Here is a 21,807-nt window from a genome sequence, read left to right as displayed (position 1 = left end):
CCAGTGCGGTGCAGTGATGATCGTGACCAGACCATCTAAGTCTTCCCGGGAGGATGGTGGACGTGGATGAGGACTTTTCGGCGGAGATCCCACCCGATAGTAGCCTCATGCTTACTATCGGGCTTGGCCTTTTACCGGGCAGTTGTTAGCGAAATGTCCCGCGCCCCCGCAGTACAGGCAAAGGCCAAGGGATCTCCGCCTCTCCCTCTCCTCCCGGGAAAGCCGAGCTCGACCCACCTGCATGGGCTCGGGATCGGAGGGACCGGCCGCGTCCATGCCGCTGGACCATTGATGTTCCACCCCCCCACGAGGCAGGCTGGGTGGAGCGCGTGGTCCGACCCGGGCTAATCGGGCGTCCACCCTCAGAGCCAGGTCGATGAGTCCGTTCAGTGAGGGGGGCAGGTCCAGGGCGTAGATCTCCCTCTGGACGCGGTCGGCCAGCCCATGCAGGAACCTATCCCACTGCGCTTCCTCGCTCCAGCGACACTCGGCCGCCAGGGTCTTGAACTCGATGGCATAATCCGAAACAGATCGTTCTCGCTGACGTAGTTCAGACAAGACCCTGGCAGCCTCTCTCCCCGCAACCGGGCGGTCAAAAACTCTTCTCATCTCCAGAGAGAGCTCCTGGAACGAGGAACAGCATGGTTCTTGGTTCTCCCACACCGCCGTCCCCCATAGTGCCGCTCTCCCAGTCAGTAACGTGAGGACAAACGCCACTTTAGATTTCTCTCTCTCAAAGGTTCTGGGCTGGAGAGCAAAATGCATGCTGCATCGAGTCAAAAACGGCCGGCAAAAGTTAGGCTCACCAGAGTATGGCTCAGGAGTCGGGAGGCGTGGCTCGGACTGGGAGGCGGGCATCGGTGGTGTGGGAGGGACGGGCGGTGCGGCTGGCGCAGCGGGAGGTTGCAGCTGTTGAAAACGCTGGGTCAGCTCGGACACCTGCGTGACGAGAGCCTGAATCGCGCGCGCCGCTTCTCCTTGCTGGCGGTCCTGAGCGTCCATCCTTTGAATACTTGCACGAACAAAGTCGTCCATCGTTGCTGCGGCGCCATCTGCTGCTTCCATGGAATGGTCGGATTGTTCTGTCATGATAGAATAAACAGGAAGCAATCGCAGATACTCAAAGTGATATTTATTCTCCAAAGTTCACACAACAGAAAGAACAGGAAGGCGGCGATTCAGACTCAGGCAGGGACTTGATGGTCTGTGGTGCGCTGGTGCGGTGATAGTGGTGAATCCCAATCCCGGTGCTGGAGTGCGGTGAACCCAAGGATGACGAACACAACGGCAGGAAGACAAGGCAAGGCGAACACAGACACGGCAACTCCACGGGGAAACAGACACGCCAAGTCACAGGACATCAACAAACAATCCGACACTGGAACAGAGAATGGTGTGAGTATATATAGGAACGGAAATGAATCGCAGCTGTGAACAGTGATTGATGATGATGATGATCAGCTGGAGCGCTGACGGACACGTGAGCGGGACAACGCCCACTCACACATAAACAACAATGACACGAGACAAGAAGAAAACAATGCATTCAACAACCGTGACACCCAGAGCCTAAAACTTTACAATCCAAAAGAGATGTTACAGCATCATGTGACAGTCCATGGCCTGAAGGAAAGTTGTTCTTTCCTGTGTACACAGAAAAGTCCAAAGTGTATCCATTTGATGAGTCTGCAAGAACAAACAACTTGAAACCCCATCTGGTTGGTTTGGCTTTCATGTACTGCGTCATACCTGTGTGTGCTTTGCATGCCACCATTCTCTCATCGACAGCTAAGTTTATTTTAGGATGATAGATGGCTTTACAAACATGACGTATGGTGTCCATGAGAGGTTTGACCCTGAAAAGCCGGTCATGTTCAGGTGTGCCCCTCTTTCTGTCATTCTCTTTATCTGCATCTGGGTGACTCATGTGCACATTCCATGAAATGGTGCGGTATCTGTCCCGGGACATGATTGTGGCAGGAAAAGGCAAAGAGAAAAGACTGTCTTGCCGCCAGTAGTCGCTGATGGAGCTCATCTTCACCATGGCCATGTAAAAAACAGCCCAATGTATCTGTACATCTCGCTGATGCTGACATCAGTCCATTTATATTTGCGGCCTTTTGCAATTGCACCAGCAGCTTGAGCATTGGTGTTGTGGCACAGAGTTGACACTGCATTCTCAGAAAAAAACATTTTGAAGAGACTCAGAGGAGTGTGTGCATCAGCAGGACTCAGCTGTGGTCCAGGTTCCCGTGCAGGCAGGAATCTCAGAGTCTGTGGAACCATATCAATGTCAGTCTCTGTTTTCCATGACAGAGTAGACTGCTTGTTGCTTGTCTGAATGTTTGTCTTGGCCCTCTTTGCAACAGGTGTCTGATGATCACCATCACCTTTATAGCTGTAAAACAAACAAACAACTGTGAGCATGTTTATTACACAAAATATAACAACTGCATTTCAATCATTATAAGTAACATTGGCCAGATGCAAAGCCATACAGACACATAATGTTTGTATGGACTATGTAAAACCAGAATATGTAAACAGAATTATACTAATATCTGAAAGAAAGGGAATAAGTGTACTTACTTTTCAGTTGTTCTCAAAACTGAACGACACCTGTCGCGTGCCCTCCCAGTGCGCGTTGCAGGTGAGGTTGAGAGTGATGCTACCACATTCCTATAAAAATAATAATATTAATATTAATAAAGGTTGAACAAAGTACTATGCCAGCACATGCATAACTGATGGACAGTCAGCATTTTGGTAAAACAACAAAAATAAGCTCTTTTATACTAACATTACCAATCACTAATTGTAATATTGTGCATACATAACACCACAATTTTTGCAATTGTGTCTGGTAATTGTGTTTTGCAATTGTGTCTGGCAATCCACACAGGCAGGCACATGTACATATAGCATCACTAAGTATATAAACAAAATTGGTCTAACATCTGTAAAATAGTGGGTAAATATGTACTTACTCCTTCTGATTTCTGTCTGTGTTGCTGCGTGCCCTCTTAGTGCGAGTTGCAGTGAGAGGTGAGAGTGAGCAACCTACATCATTCCTTTCAAAAAAAGTTGAAAACTATTATTATCATATATTTTAGAGTACTATTCCAGCACATGCACAACTGTTGGGCATTAGCATGCTGATAAGATAACACAAAGAAAAAAATTTAACATTATCAACCAACCTCTAAAAATAAATAAATTCATACAGGCTCATATTGTAATAAGTATATAAACAAAATTGCACAAACATTGGTAAATATGTACTTACTCTTTCTGACGTTCAACTGTGTTGCTGCGCGCCCTCCGAGTTGCAGATGAAGGAGATGCAGCTACATTCCTGTTTTAAAAAAAGTTGAAAACTATTATAACATAAATATTTCAAAGTATATTACCATTAGTCTATATGAATAACTGATGCAAATAATTGTAGACACGTGCTGTAGCCATATATTGTGTGTAATGGGCCATTACGGAGATAGCACAACGCAAACATTAACACATTTGCAATTCATCAGCTGGGCATATTTACACATTTCAGCACATACACACATTTGCAATAGATATTTGCAAGCACTCTTCATTTAAATATAAATTACTCTGAATGGAAAGTATGGAAATGGTCCAACCAGTAAAATCTGTAGCCTACGTTTATTTAAAATAGCTTGTCAACTAATTTCTCTGTACTGTAGGCTAATTGGCCTACGTGTTGTAGCCTAGTCATTAAAATTAAATAAAACAATTTAGTTCATATTTAGGTTTAAATAAAATCATTATTTTTTTTTATTTCATTTATGTTGATTATATGAAAAGTGAAAAGCATGAGTAAGATCATGCGCAATCGCGAGACAAATGGAGTGGGCAGAGAAGATTTTGACCATTTCATTAAGTTTATTTTTTGTATAAAGCCTTTCTTTAAAGTGAATTTCGTTTTGTATTAATTGTATCTTAATTTTAATAGTTGTTTCATCAACCAAATGCCTGTATTTAAAACATAAGAATTAAAAATAGCAGGAACTGGAGGCCTCATAAATGAACCCAAACTCATAAGCTTTGCCTAAAATACCAGAGAAATATATAGAAAGCTCGAAATGTGTTATTTTAAACAAAACTATTAAAAACGAAAGAAAACAGACTGCATGAAGCCTCTCTCCTACTTTATAAAGCATAGCCTAGACCATTTAAATATAATTACTCTGAATGACAAGTATGGAAATGGTCCAACCAGTAAAATATGTAGCCTACGTTTATACAAAATAGCTTGTCAACTAATGCAAGTAAATTTAAAAAGACTTACTCATCCGAAATATCCACGCCTGGATCAAGTCGCTCCTCAAAATACAAACGTTCGTTGTCAGAGTCCTCTTCTTCTTCTGAGGAAAAAGTGAACTCTTCATCACTATCCAGGACGAGCTGAAGGGCTTCCTCACTGGTGTATCGCGTCATCTTCCAACGGCGCAGGAAAGTGAGTGAATGAAACTAGCTGGTTTTAAAGCATTTCAGGGGGCTTTTTACCTTATTTTGCATAGATCACCTCAGCACATTATCTTATGAATAGCGCGCTCTGCGAGTGGGTGTGAACTCATTTCAGGGGGCGTTTACCTTATTTTGCATATCACCTCAGCACATTATCTTATGAATAGCGCGCTCTGCGAGAGGGCGTGAACTAATTACAGATAATTAGATGAGACGGGAGAAACTGTACTTCACTTTAGTTTCATACAGATTACATTGCAGGAGAATATTTGTTTTGAATGTGAACTGTTTTATTTAAAAGTAGAAATTTAAAGCTTTCTTTAGACGCATGTTTCATGGTTGTGTGATAAGTATTCGCTGAGTTTTCCAGACTTGTTCCAGAAAGATTTTTGCGGAGACAGAGTGAGCTGAAAGCGCACCCTGTTTATTTTATTTATTTAAAAATAAAAACAAGGTTTTGATGTTAATGTGAGTGTACACAAAAAAAGAAGACCCTCTATAGTTTATAATCATGTATTTATTTTATTTATATGACCATAAATTACGGATTTTTTAAAGTTTATGTTGCTGCTATGTGAAAAAAATCCAGCAAAACGCGTGGGCGCGTTTCTCGACCTCAGAGGGTTAAGAGGAGTGGGTTTCTTCCTTGGTTTAGGAGCGGCATGCCTGCAGGACAGTAAGCCTATCACTTACACTTAATGAAGTTCCTAAACGCAAGTTAGGGAGGAGTGAGCCCATCTAATCTTTCAATCAACAGCCTGAGTATATAAGCAGCCGCTTACCTCTCTCTAGCATCAGCTGTTCCAGTATCCCTCCACCTCCCCAAACTCCACCTTCATCTCAGGTACCTTGCCCTTCAATTATCATATCCTACATTTAGCCACTGGGGGGTATATCAGAGCTCGAGTTGAAGCTGCTTCATCGAGCCCCTCTTCAGTGGACAGCAAGCCAAATAAGTTTAACCTAATATCTTAAAGATTTTATGGGCAAGCAAACTCGTTAACGCTCATAAAAAAAGACTCAAACAACATCCGAATTTGTATAGACCCTAGAGACTTAAACACAGCTATTCAAAGCCCCCACCACCCAATGAGAACGGTTGAAGAAGTTGCAGCCCAAATGTCAAATTCCACCATCTTTTCTGTGCTTGTTGCAAAAAATTTGTTTTGGCAAATCTCCCTAGACCATAAATCATCACTACACACAACATTCAGCACCCCCATTTGGCCGATACAGATTCCTGAAGATGGCTTTTGGCATAAACTTGGCTTTTGGAAGTTTTTCAACATTCAATGGAACAAATTTTTGCTGGATACCCATGTGCTGTCATAGTAGATGATATATTGGTTGGTGGACACACAGAACGACAACCTAGAAAGAGTGCTGGAAATCTCAGGCTAAATCCGCTGAAATGCAAATTCAGACTGACAGAAGTAAGCTATGTGGGCCATGTCTTCAGCAGTGACGGCCTACATGGCGATCCATCAAAGACTAAAGCTATCAGTGAAATGCCAGAGCCCACAAATTCCACAGAGAATTTAAAACTATGCTCAAAACTCACTTGTTTTCTGAATATTACCGTTCTCAAGTTGTATTACATTTCGTTGTGTCTGATTGTATTCTGCTGAATGCTGCCCCGTATACATAATTCTCCTTTACTGTACTTTTTCTCACATCTACTTACTGTTGTTTTGTTTGTTATCATTGTACATTGCCATTATTGTTGCTTGTTCATTGTAAAGCGTCCTTGAGCCCTGGAAAGCCGCTATATAAATAAAACGTATTATTATTATTATTATTACTACTACTACCGCTCTTCGGAGATTTCTTGGCATGGTCAACTACATGGGCAAGTTCATCCCTAATCTCAGTGACATATCTGCCCCTCTCTGCCAGCTAACACACAAAGACACAGTATGGTGTTGGCTGCAACAGCACCAGATTGCTTTCAATGCCTTGCGAAAGTGCCTAACATGCCCCCCTGTCCTGTCGTACTACAACGCTGACAAGCCCGTCACCTTAACATGCGACTCCTCACAGTTTGGTTTTGGAGCGGCATGCCTGCAGGACAGTAAGCCTATCACTTACACTTCACGAGTCCTCACGCAAACTGAAATGCGCTATGCGTAAATAGAAAAAAAAGGTACTTGCTGTGGTTTTTGCTTGCACAAAGTTCAACGATTACATCTACGGAAAACCTGTGACAATTGAAACGGACCACCAGCCTTTGGTGACAATCATCAAATGTCCAATACACAGCACTCCTGCCCAACTCCAACGAATGTTGCTACAGCTCCAACGATACAACATCACCCTAGTCTACAAAAAAGGAAAGCACATGTACATAGCAGACCCCTTGTCATGAGTCCTACAGGCATCCGTACAGCATCAGTCCAAGGAGGAAAACCATTACCTTTGAGGTAATGAATGTCTGCAACATCTCACCATCACGCATGGATGAACTTAAACGCCACACAGCAGATGACTCTTGAAGACTCAAATTTCATCATTTACTGTTGTTTTTAGTATTATTATTACTTTTTTATCTTTTATTAATATTCATAATCAGTAGTATTATGTATCTCTTTTATACTCTTTATATACATTCATAATTATTTGTACTCATTGTATTTTGTGAATATGTGGGAGAGACTTTGGGAGACTTTGGACTTGAGTGTGTGCTGCTGCTGGACTGAAATGTATATGCATAGCATAAGGGGAATACATTCCAACGTTAATGGAAACCATATGTTTTCCTGCTGAATGTATGTGTTCCTATGGTGATGTAGTTTTTTTCCTTGGTCAGGGATATAAAAACCAAGCCCTGTTTGTCCGAAAATCAGGAAGAGATGGAAATGTAGGAAAGATGACTGAGAAGCTGAATTAGACCTTAGCTTGGTCCATTGTCTCTTCCTCCTATGTTTTATAAAATAAATAAATAAGAGATCTCTTGGCAAAATCACTGGTGTCTGTTTCCATGAAATTAAACAACAGGGGAAAGCAAGATTCTTAAATCAACAATTTGGCGTCACGAACGAACAGGATAGTATATCCAGGAATTTGTCTCAAGGTAAGACTTTTTCCTTATATAAAAGTTCTAAGTCTGCCTGATGATTAGAGACAATGACTGTAACTGCTAAAAAGAACTGTGTTGTTTAAGGAGCCTGTGGTTTTGCCAAAGAATATAAAACATAGTATAATAAAAAATAAAAAAATAATTCAATTTAATTTGGCTTATTTAAGTTCTCTGAAAAGTAAACCTCTAAAGTTATTTGATATGCTGGGATTGAGAAGGATCTTTTTTAGAAAAAAGACCATCTAGTCAAAAATTTGGGAGAATTAGCTGTAAGACGGTAAAACTATTATTTGCTGGTTGTCACTGATTGGTGGTTGGATAATATGGCGAGACTGTTTAAAACGATGGCAGAGTAATCTCTAAAATATATCCAACACACGGAAGATTCGTACTCGAGGCGAGGAGGTGAAACACAAGCAAAGCTCGATTGACATGAGTGGTTAAAGTGTGGCGAGTCTGTTTAAAACGATGGCAGGTAAAACTCTAAAGCACGTTAATACACTGGAGTAATACGAGTTAAAATAGTTAGGATCGCGTGCATTCCAACTTTGACCGTAAAGCTGTTCAAATATTTTGAGGATACTGATCAGAGTAAGCTTGAAGAAAGAAAAAAAAAGGAAAAAGAAAACAAGAAATTAATCTGAGAGAAAATCCACAAATATTTTAAAAAAATATAAAAAAAAATTGTTTTGAGTTAACTGGAACCTAAACAAAATACTGAAAAACATTGAAGTTAACTTTTCTATAAAATTTTCTTTTGTTCTGTAAAGGGAGAAAGAGTGAGGCAGCCCCTCCCTTCAGAATTTGCTCCATACCTTCATGCACACACATACTGTAGTTTGGAGAAGGGAGGGAGAGAGAGAGAGAGAAGAAGGGTAGCCTCTGACACACACACACACACACATACATACATGCACATATGCATACACACACATACATAGGCTTGCAGTTTTGAGCGCACACACATAATATACAGAGAGAGCGAGAGAGAAGCAGAGTACCATAGCCCCACCCTTAGAGAAACACACTCACAGACACACACACACATCCCTGCTGTTCTGAGCAGCACAAAGTAACTTTGCAAGATGGCAGAAAGTGACTGTAACAGCAGAACAATTTCGGCTTGGTACCTTGAAAGAAAGAACAAGAAACAAGCTAAGCTTTTGAAAAAAGGACTTGACATAAATGCAAATATGGATGCACAGTTACACTGGTTCGAGTTTCAAAAAGACAAGATAAAATCACAAGCATTTCCAATACTGGCAGCTCATTGGATTGTAAAGCAAGGTGGAATTTGTTGTGATATAAATGGCGGTCCAGTTCCACTTGCTGAAGCAATGAAGCCTCAAATTGAAGCATTTAATAAGTTGAACAAAATCATGTCTATTAAATGTTCAGATGGAGAAAATACAACCAATGATGATTCGTTTGATCCAGATTGGACAAATATAATAACTGAAGCGGAAAGAAAATATTCACAACTACCAGTGAAATCCGCAACCACAGTAACGCCTCCTCCTTATAAACTAATCTATCCAGCTTTGCCTGAACAATATACAAGTTCATCTAAACCTGTGACACAGTCTCAACCTTCGAGATCAAATGGAGGTCCAGTTGACAAGATGTACATTGCATCTGCACAAGCAGCTCCAGTAATAACAAGATCTAAATCAGCCCAGCCAAACAGAGACATGTTGCAATGTACACCAGCTCGTAATTATGGATCTGACTGGGATGATGAGACAAGAGATGACGACATGATCACAGTTGACAAGATCGGTCCTGAATTTTCTTCACCTGTTATTAAAAGGGAAGACTTACAATCTGAAATGATGACAGAAGAGAGACCATTCACACCAGGAGAACGTCAAGCCATTCTCACAGCCTTGCCTCCTCTGAAGAGACAAGATCCAAACACGGAGTTTTGGCGAGAATTAGACTCTCTGGTTGAAGCACATCAAATGACATTAAAAGACATACACACCATTGTGAAAGCTAAAATCCCAAGAGACAGATGGGAACGCTTGCCAGCTTCGATAACCACAGCCCAATGGATAAATTTGTGGGTTGATGACCAGGGGCGACCCCTGGGTCTTTGGCAAGCATTAGATGTGTTTCGAAAAGAAATCCAAGAAATCTTGGGCAGTGGAAAAATTCCTTTCACATTAGTGACATTGATTAAGCAAAAGGATGATGAATCTCCAGATGAATATGCTCTGCGTAAGTGGAATGCTTACGAGAGATGGGCTCTCTGTGCTAAGAAACAACCTGACAGAGATGATGTACAGTTCACTGACACACTTGTGGATGGACTTAGTACAAAATACCAACAAGCCTTATCACTTTGAGTCAATCCAGGTGAGACATATGATCAGATTTTACAATGGGCTGGGCGCTTAGAGATGGCTATGAGATCAAACAAGGAAGAAGGAAACAAGCCAAATCGAAGAGGAGTGGCAACAGCTCAATACAACATGGACACAAAGAAGAGGATGATTTTCTGCACCAACTGTGGAAAGCGTGGCCACTCAATAAAAGATTGTTGGGCTAAAGGAGGTGGAGCAGAAGGTCAAGGTCCATCATTTAAACAAGTCAGTGCGAAAAAAAATGATGAAACCTCTCAAGGGAAGATGTGGACTGAAGCGCAAGTCCGTCAGCTCATAGAGGGAATTATGCGTCCGCAATAGGAATTAGCGGCCCCCTGTATTAGTAAGAAAAGAGACAATCGCCTTTTCGTTAATGCATTAATAGGGGGCCACCCATGTGACGTGTTGCTCGACACAGGAGCGGCGATTTCGATAACAGATCTGAACCTACCTACAGCAGATGAAACTATGGAAGTTGAAGGAGTTGGAGGAGGTATCACTAAATTTTGCAAAAGTATACAAGTTCCTTTGCAAATACATGAAGATGAAGTCTTATGGACATCCTTCTGGGTGGGTCCGAACTCACAAGGAAGCCTTATTGGCATGGACATTCTTCCACTGTTGAACATGATCATATTTACCGACAGTCGTCAAATCGCTACAACAGCTGGAATAATACCACACGAAGATCGCACATGTAATCTAACGTCTGTTGGTACAGCAAAACCAATTATCAGAGATTGGGGAAAAGATGGTGTGTGGGGACTTCTGTGCAGTTTATATCCAGATGTTTGGGCTAAACACAAATTGGATTGCGGTAAAGCCAACATTGACCCTGTTGTTATTGAGGGACCGATACATGTCCCTCATAAACAATACCCTATCCGACCTGAAGCAAGACAAGCTGTGGAAGAGATAGTGGCAGACTTGGAAGCTGAAGGAATCATCAGACAATCTTCATCAACCACTAATAGTCCTGTATGGCCTGTCAAGAAATCGGATAACTCATGGAGATTAACCATCGATTACACAAGACTTAACAGTGTAACACCAAAACCGCATCCTATTGTGGCCAATCCAGCCACCATTCTGAATGATATTCCAGGAAACGCAAGAATTTTCACAGTATTAGATGTACTGTCGGCTTTCTGGTCTATACCTATTGACGAAAAATCACAAGAGAAATTGGCCTTCACAGTGGGGGCAAAACAGTTTGTCTGGAACCGACTCCCACAAGGGCTAAATTTATCTCCTGTGGTATTCCATAGAACTTTGGATCAGTTCTTAACGGAGCGAAAAGCTGAAATTGAGAGTTCAGGAAGTGTTTGCATCCAATATGTTGATGACTTGTTGATTGCAAGCCCAGATGAAAACAGCCATATATTTGCTCTGAATGTTGTCCTACAAGCCCTTAGGAAAGGAGGATTCAAAGTCAACCCCGACAAAGCACAGTTGGCCAAAACCAAGGTTATCTACTTGGGCCAAGAAATATCTGTCGAGGGAAGGAGAATGACAACAGAGCGTGTAGAGGCATTACGGAAACTCCCAAAACCTCTAACAGTTACAGGAATACGGAAGGTGATGGGACTTTTCAACTACTGTCGCCAGTATATACCTGATTTTGCCAGCATCTCTAGTCCTCTCATCGACTTGTACAAGGGAGGAAAGCCTGGAGTGGAGCAGATAACCTGGACACCAGAAGCTGAGGAAGCATTTATATCTATGAAAGAGAAACTGACATCAGCCCCAGCCTTGGGACTTCCCGATGGACGATTGCCATTCCATTTGTGGACCAGGGTGGGAAATGAGACCTACTCAGCAGTACTGTGTCAAAAACCAGGTGATCGATACAGACCAGTTGGATACTTTTCCACAAAGATTCCTGTCACAATGATTGGTCAACCACGATGTATACAAGCTCTCGATGGTGCCACATGGGCAGTGGATGCTGTGGAAAATTTGATAGGAGCACAAACTATCATACTTCACACTCCACACAGTATAGTGACGTTGTTGAACAACACAAACATCAAGACCATAACTGACGCAAGAAGAGCAAAATGGGAAGCAACTTTGTTGAACAAGGATTTGAGAGTGGAAATAATCAGAGACACATCCCTTAACCCTGCAACAATGATGCTAGAACCACATGAGGGAACACCACATGAGTGTGAAAAACAAGTAGAAGAGGAAAGCCATGGTCCTGTTAATCCAATCCCTCTTGAAAATCCAGATAAGGAGTTATGGGTTGATGGATCCAGTTATTACGTTGATGGAAAACGACATACTGGATGGGCTGTAGTGGAAGCTGATGGAACTGTTGTGAAGAAAGGAGCTCTTCCTGGGCAATTTTCTGCACAAGTAGCTGAGCTCACGGCACTTACGGAAGCTTTTGAACTATCAGAAGGAGATCGAGTCAACATCTACACAGATAGTCATTATGCTTTTGGCGTGGTCCATGACTATCTTGCTCTGTGGAAAAGACGTGGACTTATCACTAGTAGCGGGAGCGAAATACAACACGCTTCCATAATTCGTCGCTTGATTGCAGCATGTCACTTACCAAGAGAAGCAGCCGTGATCAAAGTAAAATCACATCAATCAGACAAGTCCAAAGAAAGTCAAGGAAACGCGGCAGCAGATGCAGCAGCTAGAGAAGCAGCTTTACTACCTCTTACTCCTGTTACCATGGTACAAGAAAACAGCAAAGATAATCCTGAGCATCATCTTCTGTCATATCAAACAGAGACAGATGAAGAGAAAGAACAATGGATAAAAGCAGGAGCGAAAGAGGATGATCAAGGCATCTGGAGAATTCCAACCGGACAAGTGGTGATGCCGATTGGAACAAGAAGAGAACTAATGCAGCTGTATCATGGAAAAGTGCATGCTGGAGCAAAAGCAATGAAAGCTCAAATCAGCGAGACGTGGTGGTGGCCACGAATGATGAGAGACATTGATGATTACTGTAGAAGATGCTTAATTTGCATGAAAGCAAATGTGGGAAAATCTGTAAAGGTGCGAATGTCACATGCACCCAGACCAACAGGTCCATGGACACACCTCCAAATCGATTTCACAGGACCTTTATCACCCAGTGGAGGGTACCAATACATTCTAGTAATCATGGACAGATTTACTAGGTGGGTGGAAGCATTCCCTACGAGAACTTGCACAGCTGAAGCGGCAGCACGAGTAATGGTGGAAGAAGTTTTTCCTCGCTGGGGTCTTCCATATGAAATTGATTCTGACAATGGAACTCACTTCACTGGAAAACTGATGAAGGAAGCAATGAAATTGATGGGGATCAAACAGAAGTTTCACATTCCGTACCATCCGGAAAGCTCAGGCATGGTAGAACGAATGAACAGATCGTTGAAAACCGCTCTTACCAAAGCCATTCTGCAAACTGGCCAAGGTTGGCATAAGTTTCCTGCTATTCTGTGGAACTTGAGAGCAACTCCAAACAGAGTAACAGGACTAACTCCTTTTGAACTGATGACTGGAAGAGCAATGGTCCTACCTCCTGATGCTCCGCCACCTGCGGGAACGGGAGGAGATTCTACTTTGTTCCAAGAGAAGTTACGACGCTATCTAACAATGCTGGACAAAGCTACCAAAGACAATAATAAGAAAGTGCGAGAAGCTCAACAGCAATGGGATGAAAAACATACCACTACTGATATTCCACACATTCCTGAGTTAGGCAGTTTTGTTATGGTCAAACGCATTGCTAGGAAAGGTTTAGAGCCTAGATGGGAGGGACCATATGAGATACTCTTAACAACCGATACAAGTGTTTGCCTTAAAGGGAAGGGTGTAGGAACAGATAGATGGTATCATTGGTCACAAGTTAAACCTTGCTTAGTGAATGAACAAAATGATAATGACGGCTTATGGCCTGATATTGAGCACTGTTCATCCATTAGCTTTAAAGATTGGGAATAAAGAAGTGATGTTTAATTATTTCTCTGCTTCCATTTCAGGAATCAAGTCCATAGACATTGATTAGAGATGGTTGTAAGTTATTCTCAATACGAGACATATTGATAAAACCAAATGGATAGAACCGGGAACGGGAAATTCTGTGTGAAATAAGAGATTTTACACATTCTACACTACATACAAAACACAACCTCACAAACAATGAACACCCGCTTACTGATTTTCTACCCCGAGGGATAGAATCCTTTAAGATCAACGTTTATTTTAGTTTGTTGTTTTGGCCAGGAACTTGAGGAGTTAAGTAATATACGAGTCAAGGCACTGGCGGAAGAATTATTAGTTTTTCTTTTCTTAGATGATTGGGGTTCATTTTTAAATGCTTACACATAGATGTTAAATTAACACATAGTACGGGGACATAACATGGTTGGGGTTCTTTGTTATTTTGTTCTTTGTTTTGTTTTGTTTTTCTTCTTTTCTGTTTCTATTCTTCTGTCTTCTATTCTATTTCTTGGTCTGCTTTTCCTCCTCACTATCACTTCTATAGGGTCGCAACCTGGGAATGATGGTGGAACTGACGGCCGTAGTTCCAGTGGAGGGACTGAAGACTCAAATTTCATCATTTACTGTTGTTTTTAGTATTATTATTACTTTTTTATCTTTTATTAATATTCATAATCAGTAGTATTATGTATCTCTTTTATACTCTTTATATACATTCATAATTATTTGTACTCATTGTATTTTGTGAATATGTGGGAGAGACTTTGGGAGACTTTGGACTTGAGTGTGTGCTGCTGCTGGACTGAAATGTATATGCATAGCATAAGGGGAATACATTCCAACGTTAATGGAAACCATATGTTTTCCTGCTGAATGTATGTGTTCCTATGGTGATGTAGTTTTTTTCCTTGGTCAGGGATATAAAAACCAAGCCCTGTTTGTCCGAAAATCAGGAAGAGATGGAAATGTAGGAAAGATGACTGAGAAGCTGAATTAGACCTTAGCTTGGTCCATTGTCTCTTCCTCCTATGTTTTATAAAATAAATAAATACGAGATCTCTTGGCAAAATCACTGGTGTCTGTTTCCATGAAATTAAACAACAGGGGAAAGCAAGATTCTTAAATCAACAATTCTACCCTACAAATGCTTGTGAATACTATCAGACAAGGATGGCCAGCCAAACTGCACAGTGTTCCCCCAGCAATGCGGCCGTTTTACCCATACAGACATGAACTGATCACTGACGATGAAATTGTGTGGAAAGGCCACAAAGTTGTCATCCCAGAAACACTTCAGCCTGAATACACACAAATTGTACATAGGGTTCACCCTGGAGCTGAATCCACCAAACGACGTGCCCGTGGCATATTCTTTTGGCCTACCATGACAAAAGACATTGATGCTTACATCACATCTTGCGCCACATGCAACAGCACTAAACCCCACCAGCAGAAAGAGCCACTTCAGCTGTATAATGTTCCAAGTCAACCATGGTCAACAGTGGCAGCTAATATCTTTGAGTGGAACAGTAACCAATACTTGGTGCTTGTCGACTCCTATTCAGGCTGGTACGAGTTAAATCAGCTCCACAATCTGACTTCAGCAAGTGTCATACTGAAGCTGAAGAGACATGTTTCTGTTCATGGGTCACCTCAAACCCTCTTCACAGATAATGGGAGACAGTTCATGAGTAATGAGTTTAAAGATTTCACAATGTCCTGGGACTTCGTTCACAAAACCAGTTGCCCAAACTACCCACAATCAAACGGCCTAGTGGAGCGCACAGTTTGTAACGCTAAAGTTCATAGCAGTCCGTACGCATGTGCACGCCGTCAGCGTTTTCACAGCTCCCTTTTGAGAAAGGTCACTTCGTATTGCGTAGCTAATACTAGGGGTTGAACCGACTAGTCGATTAGTCGACTAGTCGACCTTAATGCAATGCTGTGACGCTTTAAGCTTGACGTCGACTAGTCGCGTTGATCATGTGACACTATGATTGTCACCATCAAGTGTGTGGAAATACTTCACTAAAGATGAAGCTTGTAAAAATGTCACTTGGAAAGTAAGTCTGTCCTGAAGTACAACAAAAGTACAAGTGCAATGCACACTCATCTGAAAAGGCATCCGCTAATGTTAAGTGAGGAATGCAAATCATCTCGACAGCAGTAAATTTACCCTTCGCAGGGAGTTTGATTGACAGGCGATCTGACCAATCATAATCCGCCGAATCCGCCATTTCTGTCCGACAAAGCAGTCAGGAGAGTTAGTAGATTAACGTTGGAGGATTTGAACTTGAATAACGCCGTGTACTGACGTCTTTCCACGGTTAAAACAACGTTCCTTCTTCTGTTCATTCATGTTTATTTGATGCTATAAATGAACTAGAAGGAAGAGAAGATCGGTTCACGAGAAGCTTTAAGAGGCTCTACAGCGATCTGTCACGACACGTTAAAGAGCCACAAAACGGTATTTATTGTTTAAATTTCTTTATAAAATGACCAAATATGAAAGTTGAGACTTTGTTTACATATTAAAAGTAACCTGCTCTGTCCTGTCTTGTCAGCACATTGTCAGTGTCCTCTCTGCTCCGCGATGTATATTTCACTCTGTCGGACATAGCAACAGTAACTAAAGGGGGAGGGTCTTTGCGAACGGTCAATTAGAAACTTCACTAAACATGCAAACCATGATCGAAAAGTAAAAACTGTGAATGAGCAGGACTGTGACAGTGAGTAGGCTTACTTACAGCCCATCTTGCATAAATGGCATTGTTATGCCAACATAATGCATCACTAAAAAATGTTTGCACTAAAACGGGAGTTATTGTTGCATTGTTACCGTTAAGTTGCAACATAATATGAACTGTCTGTCAGCATCTGTATCATTTTCTGCTAATAAATTGCAAATTGGGGCATGTTGCAAAGCAGTCCCATCTCTTGTGTTTTTATGAATGACGTGAGTGACTAGTCAACGTCGACTCGACTTTGATGTCATAACAGTCGACTTCAAAAAATCTGAAGTCGTTCAACCCCTAGCTAATACGCAGTGGGGAAACTACTTTCCTCGAGAAATATTGAAGCCTATATTTAAAACGCAGTGCAGCTGCACAGCGAACACAGCAGTGCGTCTAGCTCACCCATTGGCTGTGCTGCGGCAACTGCACACCCTATGGCGAAGCGTCTCTGACACGCAGCCCAATCAGGTGACTTCGCGCCCAGCGCGTCAGAGCCCACCAGAATGGGCTATGTCTATAAATAGGCTCCGATTTCGCCACCTAGAAGCCGCTTCTCTTCTGTCGCCGTTCTCCTGTGGCCTTCAGATTCAGATATTTCATGTATTCTAAAAGTTGGATTATTAAGATTGATAGGACTACATGCAATATCTTTAGATGAGGAGCTTTTAGACAGTTCCTCAACTGAATTTATAAAAAAAAAAGTCATTAAAAGTATTTGCTATCCTTTCCTGAACCTGAATTAAAATTCCATTTACTTTAAGTTTTATTTCACTTGGTCCATGATCCATCTGTCTTCCAATCAGTTTAAGATTTTATTTACCCATTAAACCCTTGCGTCATCAATTATTCTAATAAAAAAACTCTGCTTTAGCCTCTCTTATATTTCTTACTACTTTATTTCTTAAGGATGTAAAAATGTGCTTATCGCTACTATGACCTGATTTAAGTGCTTCAAAGCAAAATCTCGCTCTTTCATTTGTTGGCAAAGGGTATCATTAAGCCAAGGTAATGTCTTCTTTTGTCTGGTTTTATTTTTATCTTTCCTTGTAAATTAAGATATTACTTTATCAATAGTTATGAGAAACATATTACTACTATTCTTAAAGTCCCTGTAAAGTCAAAATTAAGTATGTGTTCTGAGTTTGTCACACCACAGAAAAATGTGTTATTAGCCACCCAGCCAAATTTGAAAGAAAAAAAAAGCCGGCAAGTACATAAAATAAGCTATCAAAATCTTGAAAAAATGAGCAGGAGTCTCTGCTCTCAAATGCTGGGGCGTGTCCGCTGGCTGCGCTGAAACCACGCCCACTCGCGGGAAAGCTACCGTCGCCACACTCAACTGTCTGTCACCGCTACAGCCGGAATGGATGATCCTAGCAGCTTAATTGTTTTTACAAAGCCATACATGTTCGAGCCTGGACTACCTACTATAATTATAACATAAGCACACAAGGCAACTTACACTCATTGGTGGGCACGCACTGCCAACGATGGCACCAGTTGTCGGCGCGACGGGAGGATGAAGGCCGAGGCGAAAGATAGTCGGCTCGGCCCCATTCACCAGTAACAGCGGATTATCAGTGAATCCCAGTTGTCTCCGACGAAAGTTTATAAAACTATCCCATGTAAAATGATCACTACAGAGGCAGGTTTTGGCGGTGATCCTCAGCTCTCCATCAAGGTGGCTCTTCACAAAATGAATCCACCTCTTGTTGATGTGATGCGTTAGTTTTTCGGAAATTTAAATAAGGACAGTGATCTGTTTTGTACGTGATCGCATCCAGGTTATATGCATTTCCGTGATGAGGCATACCTAGCTAGCAAATTGTAGGCTGTAGTAACCATAGATATTATATAAAGCCTTTATATGATATCTATGGTAGTAACTAACAGTACTGACAGTAACTCGCGATCGGCAAAATGATGTGAATGTGCTCTATTTATATTGTTAGGGGAGGGGACAGCGTCAGGGGCTCCAGTGCGTCATCAAGTAGGGGCGTGTCCAGGAGCTCAGGGGCTTCAGTGCGTCATCGAGCCCCCATTTTAGCCCCGCCCAAAAAATCCGGAACACAGCAATGGTGAAAAACTGTTTAACGGTCTAACTCCACAATTCAGTACTTCACAGTTCACAGTCTTTGTAATATGTTTTAGCAAAACATTTCTAACATTTCTAATGTGTTTAGAATTTTTTTATTTTATTGCCTTTACAGGGACTTTAATGTCTTCACTATACAGAATATTTGACCAATCGATATGACGAAGGGCATTTTGAAAGTTATTAATTACATTTTTTGGAATTCTCTGATGATTACATTTTGTTTTAACTGTACTATCAAAACGTTTTCTTGTAAGTTTCCGTACCAGTAAAGTAATATTATGATCAGATATTCCCGTCAGAAGATTATATGATTTTATTATTCTCTCTGGCCTATTTGTAAACATCAGATCTATTTGTGTGTGTGAGGAATTGGTCACTCTTGTTGGCCCTTTCACTAAGTTTTTTCTGATCTGATTTGTTATCCAAGATTATTTTAAAATCGTCCATAACCATAAATTCTTTTTTCTGGTCACATTCCTTAAAGCTGCAGTCCGTAGTTTTTCCTCTTTGTCACCATCTCTTTTTGAAATCTGCAATTGCAGTTATTCGCGGAATTATCAACTTTACGTGAGTTGTGCCCCAGCCAACATTTGTATGTGGGACCCATATGGGTATGAAATGGGCTGAAAAATGGGCCCCATGTAGGATTGTCCGCGGGTTCCATAATGGTCCCATGTTAACTGCCCAGATGGATTTCATGTAGGATTGCACTTGGTACTAGGCGGGACCCAAGTGGGCAAAATGCACAAGACCCATCTCTGTCCCAGCTTTTACCCAGTCGACATTTATATGTGGGGCCCATGTGGGTTTGAAATGGGCTGAAAAATGGGCTCTGTATGGGATTGTCCGCGGGTTCCATAATGGCCCCATGTTAATTGCCCAGATGGATTTCATGTAGGATTGCACTTGGTACTAGGTGGGACCTAAGTGGGCAACATGCACAAGACCCATCTCGGTCCCAGCTTAACCCCGCCAACATTTGTTTATGGGGCCCATGTGGGTTTGAAATGGGCTGAAAAATGGGCTCTGTATGGGATTGTCCGCGGGTTCCATAATGGCCCCATGTTAATTGCCCAGATGGATTTCATGTAGGATTGCACTTGGTACTAGGTGGGACCTAAGTGGGCAACATGCACAAGACCCATCTCGGTCCCAGCTTAACCCCGCCAACATTTGTATATGGGGCCCATGTGGGTTTGAAATGGGCTGAAAAATGGGCTCTGTATGGGATTGTCCATGGGTTCCATAATGGCCCCATGTTAATTGCCCAGATGGATTTCATGTAGGATTGCACTTGGTACTAGGTGGGACCTAAGTGGGCAACATGCACAAGACCCATCTCGGTCCCAGCTTAACCCCGCCAACATTTGTATATGGGGCCCATGTGGGTTTGAAATGGGCTGAAAAATGGGCTCTGTATGGGATTGTCCGCGGGTTCCATAATGGCCCCATGTTAATTGCCCAGATGGATTTCATGTAGGATTGCACTTGGTACTAGGTGGGACCTAAGTGGGCAACATGCACAAGACCCATCTCGGTCCCAGCTTAACCCCGCCAACATTTGTATATGGGGCCCATGTGGGTTTGAAATGGGCTGAAAAATGGGCTCTGTATGGGATTGTCCATGGGTTCCATAATGGCCCCATGTTAATTGCCCAGATGGATTTCATGTAGGATTGCACTTGGTACTAGGTGGGACCTAAGTGGGCAACATGCACAAGACCCATCTCGGTCCCAGCTTAACCCCGCCAACATTTGTATATGGGGCCCATGTGGGTTTGAAATGGGCTGAAAAATGGGCTCTGTATGGGATTGTCCGCGGGTTCCATAATGGCCCCATGTTAATTGCCCAGATGGATTTCATGTAGGATTGCACTTGGTACTAGGTGGGACCTAAGTGGGCAACATGCACAAGACCCATCTCGGTCCCAGCTTAACCCCGCCAACATTTGTATATGGGGCCCATGTGGGTTTGAAATGGGCTGAAAAATGGGCTCTGTATGGGATTGTCCATGGGTTCCATAATGGCCCCATGTTAATTGCCCAGATGGATTTCATGTAGGATTGCACTTGGTACTAGGTGGGACCTAAGTGGGCAACATGCACAAGACCCATCTCGGTCCCAGCTTAACCCCGCCAACATTTGTATATGGGGCCCATGTGGGTTTGAAATGGGCTGAAAAATGGGCTCTGTATGGGATTGTCCGTGGGTTCCATAATGGCCCCATGTTAATTGGCCAGATGGATTTCATGTAGGATTGCACTTGGTACTAGGTGGGGCCTAAGTGGGCAACATGCACAAGACCCATCTCGGTCCCAGCTTAAACCCACCAACATTTGTATATGGGGCCCATGTGGGTTTGAAATGGGCTTAAAAATGGGCTCTGTATGGGATTTTCCGCGGGTTCCATAATGGCCCCATACCAACTGCCCACATGGATTTCATATAGGATGGTACTTATAAACAGGTGGGCCCCAACTGGGCTACATGCACAAGACCCATCTTGGTCCCAAATTTAGTTTTTTAGTGGGTACTACAAGGTTACTATATGGGCAGAAATACGGGCTGTAAGTGGGTTTGTCCATGGGTTCCATGTTGGCCCAAGCAACTTACTCATTTAGGTTTTATGCAGGATTTCACAGGGCTTTAGGTGGGGCCCAACTAGGAATCAAATGCATGTGGCCCAACTAGGGATCATCTGGGTTCCATCTAAATGAGTAGCAACACCACACAAACAAGTTTTAAAGCATTAGAGCACACAGTGAGATTGAAATCTTTTCAAATTTAAATTTTATTGAAATTACCCATCATATTATGCTATATTCTGAAATTCCAGAGACAATATTTAAAGAAGCAGATTTATGTCAGATTAAAGAGTATCTCTTTAAAGTTATATACCTAATTGTTAAAATACACTTTTAACCTGTATTTGACCCAGTCTTTACTGAAAGCTTTGAACATTTGAACAGGAAATAAATTGGGGACAGTTAGAAGCAGCAATTATACATTTATCAGTACAGCTTACACTGCAGACAGTCATGTGTGCATTCTGGACACTGTCCTCCTCCATCTCTTGTCCCAGACTATTTTGA

At 42.1% G+C, this 21,807-nt stretch overlaps 1 protein-coding gene and 1 long non-coding RNA gene across 2 annotated transcripts; one reads left to right on the top strand and one right to left on the bottom strand.

Annotated features, from left to right (window-relative positions):
- Positions 1 to 1,567: 1,567 nt before the first annotated feature.
- Positions 1,568 to 5,032, bottom strand: LOC309477934 (uncharacterized protein). Its single transcript, XM_082141450.1, has 5 exons — positions 4,313 to 5,032; positions 3,287 to 3,355; positions 2,988 to 3,071; positions 2,590 to 2,679; positions 1,568 to 2,398 (listed from the first exon to the last, which is right to left on the bottom strand). Exons 1-5 carry the CDS (start codon positions 4,459 to 4,461, stop codon positions 2,038 to 2,040), a joined length of 753 nt encoding a protein of 250 aa, XP_081997576.1. The 5' UTR covers positions 4,462 to 5,032; the 3' UTR covers positions 1,568 to 2,037.
- A 10,741-nt stretch (positions 5,033 to 15,773) lies between these two features.
- On the top strand, positions 15,774 to 16,587 carry LOC309478467. The gene is made up of 2 exons (XR_014198997.1): positions 15,774 to 16,218; positions 16,268 to 16,587. It is a non-coding gene; the product is annotated as an uncharacterized lncRNA (long non-coding RNA).
- Positions 16,588 to 21,807: the final 5,220 nt, after the last annotated feature.

This window comes from Leuciscus leuciscus (genome assembly GCF_965113295.1).
Source record: "Leuciscus leuciscus genome assembly, chromosome: 16".
In the NCBI taxonomy this organism is placed as follows: Eukaryota; Metazoa; Chordata; class Actinopteri; order Cypriniformes; family Leuciscidae; genus Leuciscus; species Leuciscus leuciscus.
This window is presented reverse-complemented; position numbering and strand designations above follow the sequence as displayed.